Source organism: Magnolia sinica, chromosome 13 (assembly GCF_029962835.1).
Source record: "Magnolia sinica isolate HGM2019 chromosome 13, MsV1, whole genome shotgun sequence".
NCBI lineage: Eukaryota > Viridiplantae > Streptophyta > Magnoliopsida > Magnoliales > Magnoliaceae > Magnolia > Magnolia sinica.
The window spans coordinates 83,898,614-83,922,039 of NC_080585.1; the positions used below are offsets into that span (position 1 = coordinate 83,898,614).

At 35.3% G+C, this 23,426-nt stretch overlaps 1 protein-coding gene across 1 annotated transcript in view; it reads left to right on the forward strand.

Annotated features, from left to right (window-relative positions):
• Nucleotides 1-6,570: 6,570 nt before the first annotated feature.
• The window catches only part of LOC131224339 (uncharacterized), a 43,165-nt gene continuing 26,309 nt past the window's right edge, over nucleotides 6,571-23,426 (forward strand). Inside the window, exons 1-2 of the mRNA XM_058219857.1 lie at nucleotides 6,571-7,255; nucleotides 7,370-7,917. Of these exons, the coding sequence (XP_058075840.1) occupies nucleotides 6,571-7,255; nucleotides 7,370-7,917 (1,233 nt within the window). The remainder of the gene's footprint in view (nucleotides 7,256-7,369; nucleotides 7,918-23,426) is intronic.

The following is a 23,426-nucleotide window of genomic DNA, read 5'->3' on the forward strand; positions in this document are numbered from 1 at the left end:
TCCAATCTCCATGACACCGTACCGTATGGCACCAGTAGAGTTGAAGGAACTGAAGGAGCAGATTCAAAAGTTATTGGAGCAGGGTTTCATTCGGCCGAGTACATCACCGTGGGGTGCACCAGTCTTATTTGTAAGGAAGAAAGATGGCTCGATGAGGTTATGTATTGATTATCGCCAACTAAACAAGGTTACCATTAAAAACAAATACCCACTTCCTAGGATAGATGATCTTTTCGATCAGTTGAAAGAAGTCAAGTTTTTTTCCAAATAAGATTTGCGGTCAGGATATCACCAGCTTAGAATTAAAGAAGTAGACATACCAAAGACGGCCTTTAGGACTGGTTATGGCCACTACGAGTTTCTCGTGATGCCGTTTGGACTAACAAATGCACCAGCAGTATTTATAGACCTGATGAACAGAGTATTTAAGCCACACCTAGATTGTTTTGTCATAGTATTCATAGATGATATTCTTATATATTCAAAGACCCAGGAAGAACATGAGCAACATCTTAGAGTCACTCTTCAAACCCTGCAGGAACACCGATTATATGCTAAATTTGAAAAGTGTGACTTTTGGAAGGAGGAAGTGAAATTTTTGGGCCATGTAGTTTCGAAGAAGGGTGTATCAGTAGACCCATCAAAGGTAGAAGCAGTATTAAAGTGGGAACAGCCCACGAGTGTGACCGAAATACGTAGTTTTCTTGGTTTAGCAGGGTATTATCGAAGATTTATCAAAGACTTCTCTCGAATTGCGGCACCGTTAACTCAATTGACCAGGAAGGGTGTAAAATTCATTTGGGATGATACTTGTGATCAGGCATTTTCAGAGTTAAAAATTAGGTTGACGACAGCGCCTGTCCTCACCATTCCTTCGAGTGGTGAAAAGTTTGTAATCTTCAGTGATGCTTCATATAGAGGTTTAGGTTGCGTCCTTATGCAACAAGGTAAGGTTGTAGCTTACGCCTATATGGGGAGAAGTTCGAGCTATTTCCTACTCATGACTTGGAGTTGGCAGCCGTGGTTTTCGCTCTCAAAGTATGGAGGCATTATCTATATGGGGAGAAGTTTGAGCTATTTTCAGACCATAAGAGTCTGAAGTATCTTTTCTCTCAGAAAGAATTAAATATGAGGCAGCATCGGTGGATGGAATTCTTGAAGGACTATGACTTCACCCTTCAATATCATCCAGGTAAAGCCAATGTAGTAGCAGATGCCTTAAGTCGTAAGCCACACGGAGTAATCGCTCACCTCATGATTCAGCGATGGAAAATGTTAGATACAGTGAAGGATTTTGACATCCAACTGAATCCGCAAACGTCTGTAGCTCGTCTCTTGAACCTAGCCGCTCAACCTTCCTTAATTAGTAAGGTTATAGAAGCTCAACAACAAGATTCATGGATACAAGCTAAGGTAATAGAAGCTGAAAAAGGTGGTAAGTCAGAATGGAAAGTTGGTACTGATGGTGGATTAAGGTTCCAAGGAAGATTATGTATACCAAATGTGGCTGAATTAAAGAAGGAAATTATGGACGAGGCACACCGCACTAAATTCACAATCCACCCTGGAGGTACGAAGCCTTTTGAGAACTTTTTTAACTTCTTCAAGGGTTTTTGATTTGTCCCTTAAGAAGACAACCCATGTATATCTGGTAAAGTCATCTACTATTACCAAAATATATCTTTTGCCACCTCAACTTTCCGTCCTGGTAGGTCCTACTAGATCCATATGGAGAAGCTCGAGTGGTCTTGATGTGGTATTGGAATTCACCTTTTTGTGTGAGTTCCTTATTTGTTTGCCAATCTGGCATTTACCACATATTTTATCTAATTTTTGTAGTCTGGGTAAACCTCTTATAAGTTCCCGGTTGCTCAATCTATATAGATTTCGGTAGTGTACATGTCCAAGACGTTTGTGCCATAAGTCAGTCTCGTCTGTATGGACCATGTAACACGATTGATTAGATGAGCTGGATTCGCTAACAATATAGCAGTTTTCAGACGTTCTACGTTCAGTTAGTATTACTGAACCCTTGTTGTTTAGAATCTCACAGCTTCGGTTAGAAAACTGTACACTATGGTCATTGTCGTATATTTGAGATATGCTAAGCAAGTTATGTTTAGACCTTCAACATATAAAATATTTTTAAACAAAGGAAGGTTATAGAGTTTAACAGTACCTTGGCCCATAATCTTGCAATTGTTGCCATCACCAAATGTGACTGAACCATTAGTCATGTCTTTGAGATCGGTGAATAAACCTTTATCACCAGTCATATGCCTTGAGCATCCACTGTCTAGGTACCACTTTGAATGATTTGTAGCTTTGAAAGCGGTGTGAGCAACCAACTTTAGGAACCCATTTCAGAACTGTTTTGGGTTTAAGAGTATAGTTGGTTTTCTTCTGACTAATGTTGTAAGAAAGACCTACTGAGTTAGATTTTAAGAGCTCCTTGAATAAATCTACTATCTTTTCAGCAAGAGGGTTTTGGTTCTGATTTTTAAAGTTAACATGGCTACTTTTAAGTTTTTGAAAAGTTTTTGTATTTTTAGAAGACTTTGATATGTACTTTTCCCTTTTGAGTTTGAGGACTCTCCTTTCACAAACTTGGGAGGAGTATACTTTTGATTAGGAGTTGTATTCTTATCATAGCCCAATCCGGATCGATCGCCACTTTTTCTTGATTCAGATAATAGTTTTTCTAACTTTGGATCTCCTTGGGCATACCTCCATGTATCCTTTAAACTCAGAAGAGAAGATACTTCATTTTTAAGTATCTCATTTTCAGATTTCAAATTTTCAATCAGCGAGGTTTTGAATTCTAAATCGCATTTTGATTTTTCAAAACAATCTGAAATTTAGAATTTTTCTAAAACAATTGATTCAAAACATTCATTGAGTTTAAAACCTTTCTTTTTGAAGTTTAAGTTTAACAGCAATTTTACAACTTTCCTTGTATAGGGCATTGTAAGCATCTTGAAGATCATCTTCATTTTCATAATCACTATTCAGATTTTCTTTGCTAGTCGAATCATTATGATCTGAAAAAGTGAATTTGGCTAAAGTCATAAGGGCTTTAACTTCACTGCCCGACTCGCTCTCAGAATCTTCTGATTCAAAAGAAGCTTCAGAATCAGATGATTCATCCCAAGTAGCCAACATACCCTTTCTTTTTGTTTTGTCCTTTTTAGGACATTTGTTTGCTAAGTGCCCATACTCTTGGCAGTTGTAACATTGACTATCTTTCAAAGACTTCCAACTTTTAGATCTAGGTTTAGATATTTTCTTATCATTTGATTTTTGAAAATCTACCCTTTTCTTGCTTTTGAAAATCTTGTAAAATTTCTTTGCTAAAAGAGCCATATCGTCTTCAAAATTTTCTAAATCCGAGTTTTCTTGAGAAATAACTTTAGAAGATTCGAGAGCAATGGATGTACTTTTAGGAGCTTTAAAGTTTAACTCATAGGTTTGTAAAGAACCAACTAGTTCTTCTACCGTCATATTATCCGTATCACGAAGTTCCTGGATTGCGGTTGTAATAACCCAAATAAATCTTGACCATCAAATTTTAACCATTGACCAATGTACCCAATTAGCCTGATATGACCGTCGATCTACAAGATCAATTGGTTCAATCTCAACCATTAATTTGGACATATCCAATCCAACTGTTCGTTAACTAATAAATCCAACCATATATTTAACCATCCATCCAACAATACAACCATCAAACCGTCCATATGCTGAAATCATCAGAATACTTATCCATCCATCTACCATCCATCTAAACTGACCGTCCATCTCACCAATAATCCACAGGTACATAACAAAGTCCATTCCCCGATCTCATCTAGCCGTACATTTATCCATCCATCTACCCATACATCTATCCGTCCATCTATTATACACTAATCCATCCATCCATCTACATCATCCATGTACCATCAAATACATCCCAACCACACACATGCACCAAACACATCATGCACACATACCTTTCACATGTGGCATACATGCATCATATACATCACATACATGGACCACACACATGTGACACATGTGCCACACACGTGGCATGCATGACACATTACATGATATTAATGGTGCACGTTATTTAAATCTAAAAGAAAAAAAAAAAAAAAACGTGACCAAATGAGATGAAAACCGAAGCAACAACCGTTGCCTTCTCCCCCACGTGTTTAATAGCCAGTGAAATAAATCACTATAAATAGGAGTAGGGTGGTAGGTGGTGAAACGTGAGGTGAGGTGAGGTGCTGTGACGTGAGGAGAGAGAGAGAAAGAGAGGAGAGAGAGAGAGAAAAAAAAGGTATTGCTGGACATTCACGTTGGAAAGAGAGGGAGAGAGAGAAGAGAGAGAAAAAGGAAGAAAGAAAAGAGGAGAGAGAAAAAGGAAGAGAGAGGAAGAAAAGAAAAGAAAAAGAAAAGACTTCTTTTTAAGAAAAAGTGAGTTTCTCTCACTTGATATTTTTCTTTATATATTTTCTTATATTCCACTTGGTTTCCTTTATTTTTATTATTATGCAAATAATTCAATAATTGTGCATTTTTCTCTTATTGATTTATTTACTTGATTTATAGTTTGTTGTGTTTATTCAACATGATTTTTTATAGTTCTCTTTATTTTAATTAGCAAGCTATGAATCAACTTTAATCTTATATTTTGTTTACCCATGCAATAATAATTCTTTTATTATTATTTTCATTTGTTGTAATTTTCAGAAAATCTGAATTTAGAGCATCTCTTAAAAAAAAAAAAAAAACTTCAAGTTCAATATACTTTTCCAAACCATCGAATCGGATTTGACGGATTGCATTGCATAAATATATTTTCACATAAGAACTTTAAATCATGTACAAACAAGTTACAATGATTAGAAACAATTTGTCCTTAGAAATATTTTGCTCATGAACTATTAAAATTATATATACTTCGAACAGTTTTTGGAACACCAGAAAATAGGTGCGGCGATTAAGTCCTCTGGGTTGAAAATCCCTAAAGCGTAAATAGGTGGGGCGATCAAGACCCTTGGGTTGAAAGTCCCAGAAACCCAATTGGTACCTTTTGGAACATCTACTGTACCCATTGAGTGGGTGAGCATGTCAGGATTGCAAAAGGTTCCCACTGCCAGGTTCGGTAGGGTAGTAGTTTGACCAGCTAACGTACAAATGGGTCCCTCACCAAGTGCCCTTTGGATGGGTGAGCATGTCATGCAAGAGGTTCCCATTGCCAGGCTAGGTGTTGTATTGGCGCGGGTGTTGGCCAACCGGTGTAAACTGGCCCTGGTGTTAAAAAGAATAAACCACACCTTTATTATGGAGTATATCATATGTTGATTTCATTCATTCATGTTTCTTTGAATTTACCTTGAAATTTGGTGTTTATTAGATCTCCTCATTTGTTGTTTTACCTAAATAGATATTGTATCTTTTAATACTTTTATTCATGTTATATGAGATTATTTTGAAACCTGTGTTGAGATTACTCACTAGGCTTCGCAGCTTACCCTGTTGGGATTTTAAAATTTCAGGATCAGGATCACATGGAGGAGCTTAAAGAGATTTTCTTTTATTTATTTTGTTTATTTACCATTTTCTAAATAAGTGTAATGAACATTTAGTATGACAACATTACGATGATATGTGTTTGATGATAATCTTGAATAGTCGGAACATGGACATTTTTCTTTAAATAAATGTTTAATTATTAAAATTTTGGATTGTTATATTTTATGAATGAGGTTATTTTGTCAATATATGCGTGGAATATGAAGTGTAAACATACAAAACATAAGTCATGCCTGCGGGTACGGAATCGGGGTTGGATATACCCAGGTGCCGGATTTCGGGGCATGACAGATTGGTATCAGAGCTCAAGTTTAGAATCATTGAGGACCTAGGGTTTTACTTGAAAACTTAGTCACTTTGAAAATTAGGATATATCCCCTACGAGTGTTGTTGTGATCAAAACTTAACTTGTAGTATTGTCTTTTAGTGATCCATCCTTATGTGATATCTAAAGCTTATTGTTTGATTTAGAACATGTCTGGGAGCCGGCGTGAAAATAGAGGTAGAGGTCGAGCTAGTCGTGTGGCAGCCACACCGGGGACCACCGAAAGTGGCCAATCACTGGATGGGGTCTTTCGTGCTTTAGGTGACATGGCAACCATTCTTGGACAACACATTCGTCGTGATAATAGAGGAGCCGCCCAAGTTGTGCAGGATGGCATTGGGGGCTTAATAGAGAAATTTAAGAGATTGAAGCCGCCTACTTTTGAGGGTTTATCGGACCCTATGGAGGCAGAAAAGTGAAAAAAGCAAATAGAGAAGATATTCACTGTTTTAGGATGTGATGAGGAGCAGAAGGTTACACTTGCGGTTTTCATGTTAGAGGGAGAGGCCGACCACTGGTGGGAGACAATTGCTAGAACAATTGAAGAAGATACTGCATGGACATGGGATATGTTCTGTGAGAAATTCAATGAGAAATACTTTCCTGAGTGTGTACAGGAGCAAAAAGCAGAGGAATTCATAAGCTTAGAACAGGGAGAGATGACTGTAGGCCAGAATGAGTCTAAATTTACTGAATTATCCCGTTTTGCCCCATTTATGATTCAGGATGAAGCTCGCAAAGCTAAGAAGTTTGAACGAGGTCTGAGAGGGTCAATTCGTAACAAGTTGACTCCACTTAAGCTTAGATTGTATGCCGATGTAGTAGAACGGGCTCTAATGATAGAGCGAGACAACGAAGAATTCTGGAAAAGTCGTAACCAAAAGAGAGAAGCGAAGAGCAATGCTAGGGCTGCATCGAATACATCTCAAACACAGGGTGATGCTTCTAAGAAACTAAAGACGATGGTAACAAATACCTCAACTCCTGCTCAGCCAATGAACCGATTTACGGGTAAATGTTATAACTGCGGAATAGAGGGTCACTCTGCGCGTTTTTGTAAACAACCACCTCAGCAACCACATTATCAGGCGCTCCCTCAGATGCACCCGAGACCTCAGCCACAGTTTCAAGCACATCAACCGCAGTACCAGAGACCCCCATATCATCAAGTACCGGAACAGTATCAGAGAAATTCGCAACAAAGACCCCCTCAGCAGCAGCAACGCCCACAACAACAACACTATCAGCCGAGGCAGGAAGGTCAGGCTTCTCGACAACCAGCCCAGGGTCGTGTGTTTACTATAGTACCATCAGACGCAAATGCTAATGGAGCAGTGGTGGAAGGTACCATAATTATCTATTCCTCGCCCGCTCAAGTTTTATTTGATTTAAGAGCTACACATTCTTTTATTTTGACTCTTTTCGTGCATACATTGGGTTTATCTCCTGAACTCCTAGATAAGAATTTAGTAATTGCTACACCAATAGGAAGCTCCGTAGTGTTAAATCAGATATGTAGATCTTGCCCTGTCATGGTTGGAGATTCCGTATTGTTAGCCGACCTTATCGTATTAGACATGCAAGAGTTCGATGTTATTCTGGGAATGGATTGGTTAGCTTCGTTCCATGCAAAGTTGGATTGTTTTGAGAAGACCGTGACATTCTCTATTCCTGGGCGACCGAGACTCCAGTTTCTTGGAAAGCAAAAGAATGGACCGTCATGTGATTTCTTAACACTTTTGGAGGAAGAACCACATGAAGTAGGTATCGATCAAATTCCAATCGTATGTGAGTTTTCCAATGTATTTCAAGACATACCAGGGTTGCCTCCAAGAAGGGAGATCGAATTTGGTATAGATCTTATGCCCGGAGTCTCTCCAATCTCCATGACACCGTACCGTATGGCACCAGTAGAGTTGAAGGAACTGAAGGAGCAGATTCAAAAGTTATTGGAGCAGGGTTTCATTCGGCCGAGTACATCACCGTGGGGTGCACCAGTCTTATTTGTAAGGAAGAAAGATGGCTCGATGAGGTTATGTATTGATTATCGCCAACTAAACAAGGTTACCATTAAAAACAAATACCCACTTCCTAGGATAGATGATCTTTTCGATCAGTTGAAAGAAGCCAAGTTTTTCTCCAAAATAGATTTGCGGTCAGGATATCACCAGCTTAGAATTAAAGAAGTAGACATACCAAAGACGGCCTTTAGGACTCGTTATGGCCACTACGAGTTTCTCGTGATGCCGTTTGGACTAACAAATGCACCAGCAGTATCGATGAACAAAGTATTTAAGCCACACCTAGATTGTTTTGTCATAGTATTCATAGATGATATTCTTATATATTCAAAGACCCAGGAAGCAGAAAATCTTAAGGCATTTCAAATGCGAACACCTTAATGCTTTTGAAAAGGATGGAAAAATAAATTTTTCAAAAACCCGAAAAGGGGCAAAACCATGAAAAAAAGGGAAAATTTAAAATCAAAGAGAAGAAAAATTTATCGACCTAATTAACTTAACTAAAGGGTTAAAATAAAAATCGTTTGGATTTCCCCTTTAAACCCGGGTCGAAAAGGGGTGAAAGGGAAAAGGGGAAAAAAAAAGGAAAATTTTTTCATTTAGAACCAAAAAAAAAAAAATTAAAAAAAGGGTTTTAAATTTTTTTAAATTAAAATTTTAAAAAGAAAAAAATTTCAATAACTTTACAAAAGATAAACTAAAAAGGAAATGGAAAACAAAAATTTTAAAAAATGGGGCAGAAAATTGGCAACTTAAGATTTTAAAAAAAAAATTTTTCCCATTAAAAATAAAATTAAAAAAAATTCCCAAAATTTTTGCCCGGATTCTATAAATAGGAGATGAAATCTGTAAAGAATAATCACTAATCATCTACCAATCAAATTAAAACAAATTTAAATTAAATTTTTAAATTTTTTAAAAAATTTTTAAAAATTTTTCAAAATTTTTAAATTCCTATGAAATTTAAATTTTAAAATTTTTTTAAAAAAAAAAACAAATTTTGTTAAAAACCCCTTGTTGGTTGTTTAAATATTTGGGATTCCTAAAAATAAAATTCCAAAATTTAAACTTTTTAAAAACCCGAAATTAATGGTTTTAAAATTGTTAAAAAAAATTTAAAAATTTTTCTAAAAAAATAAAAATTTATAAAAAAAATTTCTCTTTAATCCAAATTTTTAAAGTTTTTCCCAAAAACAGTTTAACCATTTCCAAATAAATTTAATCATTAAAGATAAGGGAAATTTTTTTTGAAAACCAAAAATAAAATTTTTTAAAAACAAACAAATGATTTTCAAATCAAACAAAATATAGTGCAATTAAAGTATATCCAAATTTTAAAAGTTTCTTGGTCCTACAACCAGTTTCCCAAATTTAAATTCTTAATAAAACTTTGATTTTAATTGGTTGTTTTCCCAAATTTTTTAAACTTAAAGAGGTTTTAATTTAAAAAAGTAAATTTAAACTTTTTCATTTTCCCATTTTTCTACTTCATAACTGTCATTATAATGATATATTTTTTATTTGTTTTTTAAATAAAATTTTAATCAAATTCATTTAAATTTTTTAATGCTTTTTTTTTAAGTTTTGGGTTTTTTAAATAAAGGAAAAATTAAAAACCCAAAATTTTTTTCCCAAAAACCCTTAACCTTAAGTGCTTATTTAGAATTTTTTAAACAAATTTTTGTAAAAAAAATTTAAAAGAATAAATTTCAAATTTGAAAATTTTTTTAAAATTTTTTTTTTTACCACCCTAATTTTTTGTTTTAAACCCTTTTTTACTCTTTTTTTAAAAAATTTTAATTTTGGGGGAAATGTAAAAAGTAGTGAGTGATCCTTAAAAGCTTTTTTTTTTTTTTCCCAACTTTTTTCTAAACCTTTTAAAAAATCTCAGAAAGGGTTTTTTTTTTTCCTGAAAGATCACCGAAATTTTTAAAAGGGAAAAAAATTTTAAACTTTTTTACCGTCTTTAAATTTCGTTTTAATTTTGGGAAAACCTTTTTCCCTTGTTGGTTTTAACCTTAAAAATTTTTTTTCAAAAGAAAACCCATTTAAATTTAAAATTTTTTTTAACCAAATTTAAAATGTATTTGGTTTTCCTGGTAACACCTGACTATCCAAAAATTTTTTTTAAAAGGGTTTAATTTTAAAATTTTTTTTAAACCCTTTTTTTTCCCTTTGATTTAACCCCTTTTTAAAATTTTTGAGGGGTAAACCTTTTTAATTTCCCTTTCAACCCTTAAATTTTTGGTTTTAATTTTTAAACTTTGGCTTTGGGGCCACGTTAGTTCTCCAAAATTTTTTTAAAGATATTTTGGTCCCTCAGGGCCATGTGCACAATTTCCTTTTAATTTTTAAACCCTTTTTTTTTTTCAAAAATTTTGGGAAAATTGTCAAAGTTTCATTTTATTTTTTTTGAAAAGTTTATTTTTAGAAATTTTATTTTTTTTAACCCCAAAAATTTTTTTTAAGAAATTTTATGATAAAGAATTTGGCCATTTCCCAAATTCGGAAATTTGTTTTTCTTTTGGTTGGGAAAAAACCTTTTTTTTTTTTCCTTTTAGATTTTTTTCTATTGAGCTAAATTTTTTTTAAAACTTTAAACAAAATTTTAAAAATTTTTAATTTTTTGGGTTGCATATATTTTTTTCTTTATTTTTTAAAAAACCCTTTGGGAAATTTTGTTTTTTGAAAAACTCTTTAAATTTTCAAAAGGGTTTTTGGGAAATTTGTTAAAAGGGAACTTTTAAGGTTTTAAATTTTTAATTTTAAAAACCCTTTTTTTTTTTTTTTTTGGGGACTTTTTTAAAAATTGAAATTTAACCTTGGTATGTATGTTGCAAAGAATTTTTCAAAATTTTTTTAAAAACCTTTTTGCTTTAAATATTTTTTTTAAATTTAAAAAATACCCTTTTTCTTTTAATTTTTAATGATTTTTTAAACCATTTTTAAATGGTTAAAAAGTTTTTAAAAAAAATTTAAATTTCAAAAATTTTTTCAACAAACTTTTTTTTTAAAACCCTTTTTTTTTTAAAATTTTCCTTTACAAAATTTTTGAAAAAAAAATCTTGGCCCTTTCAAATTTTAAATACCAATTCCCTTGCCCAAATTGCTAAAAATTTTTAATTCAAAAATTTTTAAAAACTTTCCCCGGCCCCTTCCTTTCCCAAATTTTTAAATTAAAAAACCTTAAAATATTTTTAAAATTAATTTCTTTTTTTGGGGAAAAAAAAGGAAAAAAAAGTTTCTAAAATTTTTGGGGGGAAAAAAAAAAAAAAAAAATAAAAAAAAAAAAAGTTTCTTTGTAATAAAATTCCCCCTTTTTTTTAAAAATTTTTAAAATTTTTCCTTTTTTAAAACAAAATTTAATTTTGATAATGGTTTATTAAGTGTTTGTGAGTCTAATTAAAGATTTTTGGGGTTTATTTTTTAAAAGAAAAAAAAAATTTAAACCCCATAAATTTTTTAAAATTTTTTTTGTAATTTTCCAAAATTTGAATTTTTTTTTTAAAAAACCCAAATAAAAAAAAAAAAAAAAAATTTTTAATCTAAAAAAAAAAAAAAAAAAAAAAAAAAAAAGGAAAAAAAAAGTCTTTAAAAAAATAAATTTTTATTTTAAAAACCAATTTACCCTCTTTTCCAAAAATTTAAATTTCTTGTAATCCTTTAAATTTAAAATTTTACCTTTTAATTTGGATGTTAGAGCAACATAAATAGTGGAAATAAATACAATTTCCCCAAATCTAAAAACCAAATTTTATTTCCCCAATTTCCCCTAAAAAAAACCTTTAAAAAATAAACCAAAATGGAAAAATAGAAATTTATTTTCACATGTTTTTAATTTACTTAAATATTAAAACCCAATTTGTTTGTTTTCCAAATAAATTTAAATTAATATTTAAGGTTTTGGAAAATTTTTAAGTGTTGGTTTGTTGTTGCCTAACCCGGGTTTTTTAAATTTTTTTACCTTTATTAACCATATTTTCAAATGGAATTTAAAATAAATTTTTTTGTTAAAAAAAAGAAAAAAGGGGGTTTTTTGCAATTATGGGAAAAAAAAAGGGGGGGGGGGGAAAAAGGGGGGAAAAAAAAAAAAAAAAAAAAAAAAAAAAAAAAGATTTTTTTATTTTAACATTTTTTTTCCTTTTTATATTTTTTATTTTTTTTAAAATTAAAATGGTTTTCCAATAGCCCACTTGAGCACCATATTCCCCGGATTTTTTTTTTATTTTTTAAATTTTTTTTACAAAACAATTTGTTTTTTAGGGGTTTCCTTTTTTTTAAAATTTAAAATTAATTTTAAATTTTATTGAAAAAAGAATTATTTTTTTTTAAATAAAATTTTCATTTGGGTTTATTTATTGGGTATGAGTTGTTTCCCAAAAAAAAAACCATAAATACTTAAAACTGGGAAATTTTTTGATTTAAAAAAAAATTTTTAAAAACAAAATTTTTAATTTTATTTAAATTTTGTTTTTTTTGGGATAAATGGGAAAGAAATTTAAAATCGGGGGGGGAACCAAAATGGTCCCGGGATTTGGGCCGGGTTGAACCCAAGGAAAATGGGGGAAAAAGATATAGTTTGCAGAATTGAAAATCTTTTAGATTTAGGGTTACAGTTTTGGGAAAAGGGGAAAAGTAAAACCCCAAAGGGTTTATTTTAAAAGGAAATGGGCCCCGGCCTTTTGGGGCCCAGAAAAACCCGCCCCTTGGGGATTGCCGGGGAATTTCCCCGGGTTTAAATAAAAAACCCAATAAATACTTTTGGGGTTTCACAAAACGGGAACCCAAAAAAAGGGGGAAGGGTTTAAAATTTGTTTTTTTTCCCCAAAAATTTGGGTTTTAAATTTTAAAGATTTAATAAATTTAAACTTTTTTAATTATTTTTCTAAGGTTTAGGAAAAAATGGTAAAAAAAAATTTAAAATCGAAAAAAGGAGGGCCCTTTTGGGAATTCCCTTTTTTTTGGTTTTAAAACCAAATTTCAAATGGGGAAATGTTTTTAGCTTCTTTATTACTCTGCATCCTTAAACCATCACTTCTGAATCGTTATTCCGGCGATTCTAAGTTCATTCTTGGGTAAGTCAATCAAACCCTAGTCTGTTTTAGAGCTTAGAATAGTCTAAGTGTTGATGTAGCTCATTTCTATTCATGCCTTAGGTTATCTAGTCGCCGTTGACGAAGACTTATCGTCTGAATCAGATCTATGCGCTTTTTCTGGTTTAAGGTGCGGACTATATTCGTATAGGTTATCGTTTTCAAGGCTTTCAATGTTGGTTAATGGTTTATTATTGTTGTGGGTGCAATTTCACATGCCAAATGCGAAGTTTATATTGCGTTCGTGATATATATGATATATATTGAGATTTGTGTATTCCTTGTATATGTAAAAAGTATCGTGTACGTATGAAATATGAACATGTGTTTGCCATGATTAATTGTCGTGTATTTGTGCTAGTTATATGTGTGTCAACTCCTTAGTGAAAGGAATTGTCCAAATGTGTGTTATCACCAACATACGTCATGTATGTTGGAATATGTAGTTTAAGTGTTTGTAGAAATGTCTGCATGATCAAGTGTGAGATATTATTCTGTTTACGAGCGTTAAGAAGAGATTCTCAACTATCCTATTGGTATGTATGATTTCCTACATGCAATTTACATTCTTTGTTGTTTAACTTCAAGTACTACTTATATGTAAATCCATGTTAAGTTGATATTCATCAAATGCTCACATACTGTATGATTAGAATTGTTGCTTTATTACTGTTCTAAATTGTTAGTGTGAATATATGATATAATTGAAGATGTTTGGGACTATGAAATAGTCCAGGGAATTGGTAACAAACCTTGAGTTCGTGGCCGAGGTTGTTTTCGCCACGTAGGACGTGTTTGACGAAACCGAGTCATATTAGGGTTGTCGGCAGTGGTTTGGCCACACGGAGTGTTTACGCACTCTATGTCGTTCAACTCAACGTGCACTCGGGCTAGTCAAGTTCGTCAAGTAACCCGATTGTCCCGGTGGATGTACACCATGTATGGACGCTATTGTTTGAATCTAGGATACCAAACTTACCAATGCAATCCGGTTAACCATTGTACCTAGATCCACTAAGACTCATGAGCCGGGCATGGTGGTATGGGACACCGTAGAAAAAGTTGTCGGCCTACGCTGGGGTGACGAGCCTCCCCGTAGTGACCAGTGAGCACACCAGACTCGTGAGCCGATTATGGTGGTATGGGACACTATATTCGTGCTGTCGGCCTACATTGATTGGTGATGAGCCCTTTGTAGTGACCTCGAGCATAACTTGATACTGCATTGAGACGACGAGCCTTAGGGTAGTAACTAAGGTATGATAGGCATGCATTGATTGGTGATAAGCCCTTTGCAGCGACCTAGAACCATATGATCGTATGAGATTGTCTAGGACTGACGACCCTAAAATGGATCACCGTTTGGGAATTGATATGAGGAAGGTACCTTAGCTTCCCAATCCTGCTGTATGAAAAGGACTAATAACAACTTGGTAATCATGTTCATGCACCACATTGCATGTGCGTTGGCGTCGTTGGCACTGCGAGAGGTTGTCATGCGTATCGTAAGATGAAGACGCTGAGGGAGTGCAGGCGAGAGCATGCATCATTTCTACATACATCCTTGCATTAACAAGAGTTATTAGGACGTGTTTGATTGTATTGCCTTATCATTACTGCTTGATTGATTTGATAACATGCTAACTTTTACTGTATAGTTCCACTGAGTTGATCACTCACTCCCACATTCTGGGATGATTTTTCAACACCAACCAGACTCTGTCTTAGATGTAGATGATAATGCGACCCTTGAGGCAGAGCAGGAGTATGAGGATGACAAGGATGCATTTTCTTTTATGCAGTTCTCAGGCGGGTTCATGTGAGCCGTGTCCTGATCTACGGGGATTCTGGGTTTTCTTTGTAATAGATGATTTCCTTTTGATGCGTATATTTTTGAAACAAACACTTGTAATTATGACCTGGCAGAGCATACATGTCACAGGGACTTGTACATATTCACATATATTTCTTTAAGTCTTCCGCTTGCGACTTTCACTTATCCCTGAATTATGTTTGCAGTTTGGCTTAATCTATTCCATGTTTTATGCACTCATACAGACAACATACATCCATCATTACAAATGTTGCATAAGTGATGTTTTGAAACTTGGGAGCTGAGTTATGCTCGACCCCCGAATTTCAGGGCGTTACGATTTCATTTTCCTCCATATGAATTTCTTCAAATTTAGTTGTGAGGAGTTGGACTTTAGATTTTTTAACAATTGTAGTACCCTCATGTGTCATTTCTAATATGTCCCAGGCTTGCTTTGCAGTATCACAGGATATAATTCTTTTGAACTCATCCGGTGATAGTGCGCAAGTGATTACATTTAGTGCTTTTGCATTAGCACTACTTTCATTTTTCTGAAGGGTGGTCCATGAGAAATATGGTGTTACTTTCATTGATTTTGAACCATCAATACCAGTCACTTCAGTGGTAGGTGGGTTTCATTAAGTCACTGTGGCTTGCCACACACTCTCATCCATTGATTTGAGGAAGATCCTCATCCTATCTTTCCAATAGGCATAATTGGAGCCATCAAAGGGTGGAGGCCTAGTGACTGATAGGCTATCAAAATTTGACATCTTATATATAGCTTAGATCGTTAGCTCAGGAATCAAATCCAAATAAAAGAAATAAGAGTGAGCTATTAGACTCTGATACCACTTGAAATGGCCAAGCTATATGTCCAAGAGGGGGGGGGGGGGGGGGGTGAATAGGACTATGCCAAATTAAAAATAAATACAGCGGAATATGAAATAAAGAATAGATAACAATCACAGAATAGGAATGGAAAGTAACCTAAAATACAGAAATAGAAACACAAATTGTTCTAAGGACAACCTTACACCAAAAACCAAAGTTTATGGTAGGACAACCTTATTTCTAGAACAAATAGAGAAACAGAAGCATAACGTAATAAAGAGATAACAAAAATATAATGTTGTAATGTAAATCTAAATTATTACAACATTCCCCACTGTGCTTGAAATGTAAAATTTACAACATTCACATCCACACATACATTCCACAATTTTGAATGATAAAAGATAGGAAATATAAATCACACATCCACAACACAAAGAATTATAGTGGTTCGCCTGTGTGTTCACCAACTATTAAATAACAGCCACACAGAATGCTACTCCACTCCTAATATCCTCACACAGAGGATATTAGCATTCACTATCAAATAGGTTTTCACAGGTTCACCCAAAACCTTCACAATTGTGTCTTTTTCAAAGGGCTTACACAATTCAATAACCCTCACTTCTGAGTTTTCTGGCTCTCCTCAGATAACCAACAACTTTGAGATTTTTCTAGCTTAACCTCAAACAAAACCAAATAATGTAAATTACACAAATTGTAAAATACCTGATTTTCTCCTTTGTTGTAGCAGCCTAGAAGAATCAAGTCGAGTAGAGATTTGAATGTCAAAGTTCAATGTCCAATACTCACTTTATAATGGTTCTAGGTTCTAATAGATTTTAAATTAAAACAAAAAGGCTAGCTCTAATTGATTTTGATTCCAGAAAAAGGAAAACAACAATTCCTCTTCTCAGATTAGATTGGAATGCAAGAAACAAAATCAATTAAGAAAGCTAAAGAAAGAGAATATTAAATATGCACACTTAGCTTATATGGAGCACCGACTTATCTCTCAGAAGATCGAATTAATTTAGCTTAAAGTTCATATTTTATTTTGAGATTCGTGCTATATTTATAGGTGAGCAAATCACACCTTCGACTGGTTTAAGGACCTCTACGATTGATCGTAGAACCAACAGATATTTGAAAAATTTAGACGCGATAAGATTTGATAGTTTTACAACTGGTCGTAGGTGGTCTACGATTGGTCGTGGGTCTCCTACGACTAGTCGTAGATTAACACGACTAGTCGAAGGAGGTCAATTTTCAGCGCTATACATTGAGTCGTAGCTCTACAATAGATCGAAGATGCAGTCGACACTGTTCCTACGACTGGTCGAATAGTCCCCAGGACTAGTCGAAGCCTAACAGAAAATTTTCAATTTTTGTAACAAACTTACGACTAATCATGGAATTTCTTAGACAGGTCGAAGCAGTGCTAGGACTAGTCGAACAAAGTCCAAGACTAGTCTTAGAACAGACCAAACTCACTTATAGAAAACATATGAATTATATATCCAAAATGACCTACTCTAAAGGTCAACCTAAGGTCAGTCATACCTCAAAAGTGAAGTAAGGACATTGAACATAGGAGACATGTGACCTTTGAAGTCTTGATGGAGCTCAAACTTGAAAGCTTCTTGAGATCTTGAGGTAGAACTTGAATACATCTTGAGATCTTGATAACAATCTCACGTTCTCGAGTCTTGACTTGTGAACAGTGATTGTTAATCGAAATTGATCTTGAGTAGAGCATTGTTCTTCATATATGCAAGCTTCATAGTAGTGTCTTTAGCACCACAAATTTGACAACACACAGGGCTATAAACTATGACACTTATAGTTAGTTCTCCTTGGGTGTACATTTGTGTGCTTTTTTAGGTGACTAGTCCTCCTTGGGCGATCTATATATTATTTTGGTCTTTTCCAGGTGGTTAGTTCTCCTTTGGCGTACCTTTGTATACTCTTTTGGGTGATTAGTCCTCCTTGGGCGATCTATATATTATTTTCATCTTTTTCAAGTGGTTAGTTCTCCTTGGGCATACCTCTGTGTACTTTTCCAGGTGACTAGTCCTCCTTGGGCTATTTATTTATCATAGTCTTTTTCAGGTGGCTGGTTCTCCTTGGGCGTACCTTTGAGTACTTTTTCAGGTGGCTAATTCTCCTTGGGCGACTTTCTACCAGCTGGATGTGTATCCCCTGGTCTATAAGCATGTGCATGCATCTATGCATTTAAACAAGACTATCTTGTGTGATTTATTTAATGAATGTGTATATAATGAACCTTATCTGATTCTCATGATCATCATTGTGTAATAATTGTTATATACTGTCTCTAATAACTATGCTTAATTATCTTAATGATACGATAAATCTTGGGAGTTATACCTCACTGGATAGCCATTGACGCTATCGAACCGTATTCAGTGTACAAGAGACGTAGATGATGCGTATGCTGGTGTTCATGTGGAATGGGAGGAGCCAGATGATCTTGTGACTCTCCATTCCTGACTTTGTGTATTTAATTTATGTTATTATGTTTGTAAAGGTTAAGACATTAGTTTGTATAAGTTTATGGGTAACCACTCGAATATTTGATTTTGAATATTTAGACTCACTCTTTTACTTGATTTGCTTCTATCCCGCTAGTTTACCAACTCTGACAAAAAGAAAAAAAAAATGTACGTGAAATTTGAGTTACAGTTAAAGGTTAACACTCGGGTTTTTGGAAAATGAGTACTGTACTTGGGTTTCGGCAACCGGGGTGTTACAAGATGGTATCAGAGACAATTTCTAAACAAACCTTGCCTTTGGGAAAAAGAACTTATACAAACCTTAAATGTCTTAAGTTAAAATGTTGGAATTAGGTATTGGAACTTAGGTGAATCTCCCCTAAACTTAGGGAAATTTTGAGAATGTAGAGACCTAAACTTAGGTCCCATTTGAAATTATTTAACCATTTGAATGTATGTGGAATTCTCTTAGAATTAGGAAAGTCGGGGAATGTAGATAACCAAACTTAGGTTCCCTTGAAATCATTAGGATAGCCATTAAGAGTTGGTTGGAATTACTTATGAATTATGAAAATTGTGAACATAGAGATGCAAAACCTTAGGCCCCATAGGAAAGTTTGAGTTTAGTTGTTTGAACATAGAAATTAAATTTAGGTTCCCATTATGAACTACTAAGTGTCTGGAGTTCGAAACCAAACTTAGGTTCCCTTAGAAAGTTATTAAGAATGCCATTCGAATTTATGAGAAATTCCACTAGGGTTAAGAAAAATTGAAAACATAGAAATTTGAGACTTTAGTCTCCTTTGAAAATTTTAGGACAAGTCATATGAACTTAGGAACAAGAACGTTGGTTTCCATGTAAACTACTAGGATAGTTACTTGAATTTAGAAATTCAACCAAAGTACCATGGGAAAACAAATTCCTACTATAATGTATTTAAAGGATGACAAAAACACTTCTTAAATTTGACTCTCGAGAAATAAATTTTAGAGACTCATAAGTTGAACTTTCATAAAAATTCTCTTAATTATAAATGACATGGTCACAATGTCAATAAAGGAAATGAACTTGGGTGTTGTAGGAAATCCCTTACCCACCATATTATACATCAAACAGACATAAGCACTCCCTAAAATTAAGAAATTGCACTAGGAATTATAATTTGAATTCCCTAATACATCCCTTACTTAGAAATAATATTTCCTATAAATTCGAGCACACAAAATTAATTAGCGGTGAAGTTATGGAATTTTGGGTAAATTTTCAACCCTAAGTTGCACATATTAGGGTTAGATTCGAAATCCTAAATAAATGTAGCAAAATTTCAAACTCAGGTTTCATGTAAAAATTGTGATCTTGAAATTTCGAGTAGTGCTTAGATAATCAGAGTGCACAGTGAAAGCGTAATGGGCCACATAAAATTATCGATTAGGAAAATAAAAGATTGCTTGATATTCCCCAGGAGTCTAGAATAATGGAGATCATGGGTTGATGAAACCATATTTAAGCGAAGTCGCGTTGTTTGATCCAAATTCCATTTCCTAGCAAATTCTAATGATCTCAATGCTTTGATCAAGAAGAAGATCGAGATTTACTAGGATTGGAAGATGATACTGGTGATTCCACTATTTTGTGCAAGCAAAGGATTGATGTATCGGGCTCAAACTCACTACAACCATCCATTCGTGTTAGCTCGAACACTGAAAATGGAAAATCTTATTGTAACTTTAGGATAACCCTACCACTTGTACCATAATAATTAGATGTGCGCTATCAAATCTCGAGGGCAAGATTCTTCTTTAAGGGGGGTAGATTGTAACGACTCTAGTTCTGATAGATAGTGATACGTATTTATACACACAAACAACCTTCATAAGAAAATAATGAATACTTAAAATCACCATAAATTATGTTGTCATTGTCCCTAATCATATTAGAAGCATCAAATCTATAGGATCAGATTTTCTTTAAGGGGGGTAGATTGTAACACCCTGTACTTCCTATACTCGGGTGTTATCTGGGATACCTAATTAATGTATGCATATGCATTGGAACACGTGAAAACTATGCACCATCGCCCGAGTACCCATTAAAGCTCTATAGGCTACTTAAATGAAACTTTAATGCTATGGGATCACTGTGAGGCTCATATCTAGCCCGTACCATTTCGTAGGCTTCCATGGTCCTCCCAGTCAAATTTCAGCAACCCTCAACCTGTATCCGATGTTTGCGCGTGATCCTAAGTTGAGTCTTGTATATCGAAGTTGGCTCGACCCGAAACTTATACCCTAGCGGTCGCGTCGTCGCCGCGGTTCCAATGCCATGACTCGCACACCAATCTGATACCTGGGCCAGGAGATGTGGGCCCGTGTTCATTCTAAAGAAATTCCGTGCGTTGTGAATTCTGAGAGAATCTCTATGACCTATCACATCAAATCAAGTCAAGTACACCACCATACCTCAATACCACCTCACCCTATCCTAAGTACAAAATACCCACTCCCTCTTCTCCACAAGTCAACTCTCTCTCTCCCTACCCATCCCTCTTTTACCACAAATTCAAACAAACCCATGCTTTACCATTCTCATTCCTTACATCACCCATGCCATCCATCCCTTTCATCCATTACTCCCCTCCCTCCCTCTCATTTCTATCTTCACTCCCCAACTCTCATGAGAGCTTCCAACGTCCAAGCTCTCTCTCTCTCTCCCACAAACAAGTGTGGCCCATTTTCCCTCTCTCACCTCCCATCTCAACCATCAAAACCTCATCATCTTCCGTTGAGATCGAAACTAAGGCGATTACCTTTCCAAGGAGCTAAAGAAGGAGGCCGATAGGTGGGTGATCCACCGTTGATCCTTATTTTAGGGCCCACTTGTAGGTGAGACCCATTTTGATGTATGTGATGTAATCATGAGGGATCCATAGTGGCGCACCATTGTTTCTCTCTCTCTCTCTCTCTCTCTCTCTCTCTCTCTCCTTGTATGGCGATGATGATGAATCGGTGTGTGACCCACCTTGTATGTGTGTGTGGCCCACCATGAAGTATATATCTTTATCCATGCCATCCACCGAGTGACCCACATGGCAGTCCTTTTGGACAGGCTCGAATGAAGGAAAAATAAAAATATCAACTTGATCCAAGAGTGTGGCCCACCTGACGTGGGACCACCATGTTGCGTAGGGCCACCCAAACCGTCCATTCATGTGGGGCCTACTATGATGAATGAATTTTCATCCTGGCTGTCCGTCCAGCGTCCAAAGACGCTGGACGCTGGCTGCCCTCAATCTCTCACACACACACACGTATACAGATATATACGTGTGTGTGTGTGTGTGTGTGTGTATTGTTATAGTATATAATATAATATAATACCTTTTACTGGTGGGACACTTCCACGTGGAACCCACCTTTATAATAATAAAAAAATCTGCACCTTCCAGACTCATCTGGACAGTGGAATCTGGGCTACCCTTATATATATATATATATATATATATATATATATATCTTATATATATTAATATTATATATATTATATATGTTATATATATAATATAATATATTATATTATATTATATTGCATCTCTGGTGGGCCATTCCCACTTGGGAGCCACATGTAACGTGTAAATCACCATCGTCCAGAGAGGTGTGGACGGTGGCAATCCCTACCTCTGATGTGTGTAAATATATATATATATATATATATATATATATATATATATATATATAGAGAGAGAGAGAGAGAGAGAGAGAGATATAGATATACTATATAATAGAGGTGGGCCACTACATGGACTGCACCATGATGTATGATTTTATCTGCACCGTCCAGTTGCTAGACGAAGCTGACCTGATCTCCAACCGTCCATCCCTCTTGTTGGGACGGGCAAGAGCTTTGAGTAGCCACCTTAATGACGTGCTGGGTGCAACACGGCCCCACCACTGATGCGTGTGTTGCATCCAAACCGTCCATTCATTTGGTGAGTTCGTCCTAAAGGCTTAAAACTAAAAATAAGATAGATCCAGTTATTCGGTGGACCACACTACAGTAAGCAGTGGGTTTAACCATCTACCATTGAAATCCCTTTTGGGATTACAGAAGTTTTGAACCAATATGATATTTGTCTTTCCTCTAAATCCAAGTCTTTGTGACCTTATGAACAAACTGGATGGGAAATAATCCCTATGGTGGGGCCCACTAGAATTTAATAATGGAAATCTTTATCACCACTATTATTTGTGGTATGGTACAGATTATCCTTTGGATATGATTTTTAAATAATGCTTTAAAATGATCTCTAGCAATAGATGAAGGGTGTAGTTGGTATGACCCATTGGTATGGCCCATTTAATGTATTTGGGGCCCACTTGATGAGGCCTGATGAGATGTATTTGAGGCCCATTTGGTATGACCAATTTGATGTATTTTGGGCCCACTTGATAAGGCCCGATATGATGTATTTTGGGCCCACATGATGGGCCCATTTGATGTATATGAGCCCATTGGAGCGGCCCACTTGACTCGGCCCATTTGACTCGGCCCATTTGTATCGGCCCATTTGATTGGCCTAAATGATTTGGCCCATTTGTACCGACACATTTGATTCGGCCCATTCGATTCGACTCGTTGATATGGCCCGATGTTATATACATTGGCTCATGGGTCGTGGCCCTTGGTGATGTATATTAAGCCCATGTATGTGGCCCGCCATGTTGTGTGTATTGTATATCTATGCCGTCTATTTGTGTGGCCCGCAGTGATGTATTTGCGGCCCATATAATGGGGCTCAATTTGGTATGTTGTGGCCCATCCATGAGACCCATCATGATGTATCTTTGGCCCAGGTGCAGGGCCCACCTGTTGTGTATATGAGGCCCGTGTGATGAGGCCCATATTGTGTATTTGAGGCCCTAGAACAGGGCCCACCTGTTGTGTATTCAAGGCCCGATGTGACATGTGATTTTTCCATGAAGTATATAATGATGTTTATGTGGGCCACTCCTTGAGAGCAATGTTGGTTAAATGTCCACATTGATGCGTAATGATGGTTTAATGTGCACATGTGACCTTCCCTTAGGCCTTGTTAGGCCCATTCTCATTTAGGCCGATTATCATGGCCGATTACCAATTTTGATTTTAATGGCTGATTACTCATTCTGATTGTCGTGGCCGATTGCCAATTTCGATTGTCGTGGCTGATTGCCGATTTCGATTTTCATGGCTTATTGCTG